Here is a 2020-nt window from a genome sequence, read left to right on the forward strand (position 1 = left end):
TTCAGGGTGAGCTCTGAGGGGGCTGTGAGCACTCCCGGGAGATGCCGGGCTGCTCCATGCTGGGGTCTCTTTGGCACTGCAGCAGGCCCCATTGGCAACCCACATCACATGGCTGCCATACAGGGGGAGGATGCTGCTGCCCCAGCCCAGAAGTGTGGCACGGAAGCTGCCAGCTGTGAGGGACGTCAGGGAGCCAGGACTTTCACCCACTGACCCTTTCTAGCATGCAGGGAATGGGTCAGCTCTTGTGAGACTCAGCTAATGCATTCCCAGATCAAGCCAGAGCTGCTCCCACCAGCTCTATATCCCACCCGTACTCACATCAGCAGCAGTCAGGGCACATCCCTCTGCAGGATGTTGGGGCAGAGGGGTGGGCAACTGCCCCACTGCTGTCCTGCACCAGGCTGAGGGCCACAACATTAGTCCTCTCTGGGAGGACAAACGTGGTCCTGAGCACCTCGTCAGGGCTGCAGGCAGGGCAGTGTAGTGCTACAGGCTGAGCTAGACCAGCCTCATCAACTCCTGCCTTCATTGTGGAGGCAGGTCCCAGCTCCAGGAGGACAACTGGATGGAGCTGGTGCCCTCTCCCATCCCTTTGAAGAGCAGCTGCTGCTGCCATCTCCAAGTCAGTCCACAGCTCCTCACTGATAGTCCTGTCCGCTTCCACAGGCTCTGCAGAGATCCTCCAACACGGACGACATAGATGTGAACACAGACACATGTATGTACTCACAAACGCATTCACCCCACAAGTCAGAGTGGCGTTGGCTTGACACATAGCTGGACACGAGGTGCCACAGCAAAGCCGCTGGCCTGGCAGTTTTGTCTCTTCAACAACTGATGGCAACAAAATGTCCACTCAGGACAGGTGAAGAATCAGGCCGATGCCACATCCTGCTACCCAGGTGGCTCCCAGTCTGCAAGCCCCATGAGATCCCCAGTCTACAAGGCTATACCTACAAGACAGAAATGAAATGTGGGACCTACCAGGACCAGCTGCCAGCACCCAAACCTCGCATGCAGGGTACACTTCAGCCACAGCCACCACCCCTACCTTGTGGATCTGTGGCGGAAGCTCATCCTCCGAGCTCTCCTCTGGCACGGGCTCTGGGTGTCTTGCTGACTGCCCATCCTCAGCCCATCCTCCCAGAGGGAGGCGGGAGAAGTGTGATGGGGCTCTGTGCACTGTGCCTGGGTCTGCAAGTGAGGCCAGAAGGAAGATTAGCTACCTGGGGGACTGCCAGTGTCCAGCAGCAGGCAGGCTGCTCGTGACAGTCCACAGAGAGCATCAGTTATGGGGCTCTGACCTGAGCTCAGACCTCTGCCCTGGTGCTGTTACCTGTGATACCACCATATCGCCGCTGGAAGCCAGTCTGCAGTGTGGCTGTCTCCTCCGCAGGCTGCCGTGGCGAGGAGAAGGGGTAGCTGGCAGAGCGAGGAATGGGGACAGGGCCACCCCGCTGAGCATCCAGCTCCTCATGGGCACTCTCCCCGCTCTCATCGCTCTCCCGTCGGTGCCAAGTGTGTCGCTCAGGCTCCAGCTGGGCATGCTGCTTGTGCAGCTGCAGGCCAAAACACGAGTGACTCAGCTGTGTGGGAGAGCCCAGACGCCCAAACACACCCTCTCCACAACACTGCACACACACTGGTCTCCTGGTCACACCAGACAGGGCAGCCCAGTCCTGCCTGCCTCGCTCCACACCCTTCTGGCTAGCCCAGCTCTGGGCTGCTCACCTCATGCATGTAGAGTGCGTGAAGACTCATCTCAGTGGAGGCGTACTCCGACAGGATCATGCTCTGCAGCTGACCCTCCCAGGCGCTACTGCCAGAGCTCACGGTCCTCGCATCGGCACTGCCATGGGACACACAAGTGGTGTTTGCTGCCCAGGTGCCCCCACACCACCCACCCCTCTCCACTCTAACGTCAGGCTCACAGAGATCTGCTCCTGGACAGGGCAGGAACAGGCCCTCCACAGGATCACCCAAATTCACAATGTGACCAGCCCTGCTATGTCACTGC

General features: G+C 59.5%; 1 protein-coding gene across 1 annotated transcript in view; it reads right to left on the reverse strand.

Moving 5' to 3' along the window:
* Positions 1 to 1054: 1054 nt before the first annotated feature.
* ATG9A (autophagy related 9A) overlaps positions 1055 to 2020 on the reverse strand; it is a gene marked incomplete at its 3' end in the record, with an annotated part of 7543 nt that continues 6577 nt past the window's right edge. Inside the window, exons 10-12 of the mRNA XM_009084553.1 lie at positions 1735 to 1852; positions 1340 to 1562; positions 1055 to 1197 (exon numbers count right to left, since the gene is read on the reverse strand). Of these exons, the coding sequence (XP_009082801.1) occupies positions 1055 to 1197; positions 1340 to 1562; positions 1735 to 1852 (484 nt within the window). The remainder of the gene's footprint in view (positions 1198 to 1339; positions 1563 to 1734; positions 1853 to 2020) is intronic.

Source organism: Acanthisitta chloris, unplaced genomic scaffold (assembly GCF_000695815.1).
Source record: "Acanthisitta chloris isolate BGI_N310 unplaced genomic scaffold, ASM69581v1 scaffold30481, whole genome shotgun sequence".
In the NCBI taxonomy this organism is placed as follows: domain Eukaryota; kingdom Metazoa; phylum Chordata; class Aves; order Passeriformes; family Acanthisittidae; genus Acanthisitta; species Acanthisitta chloris.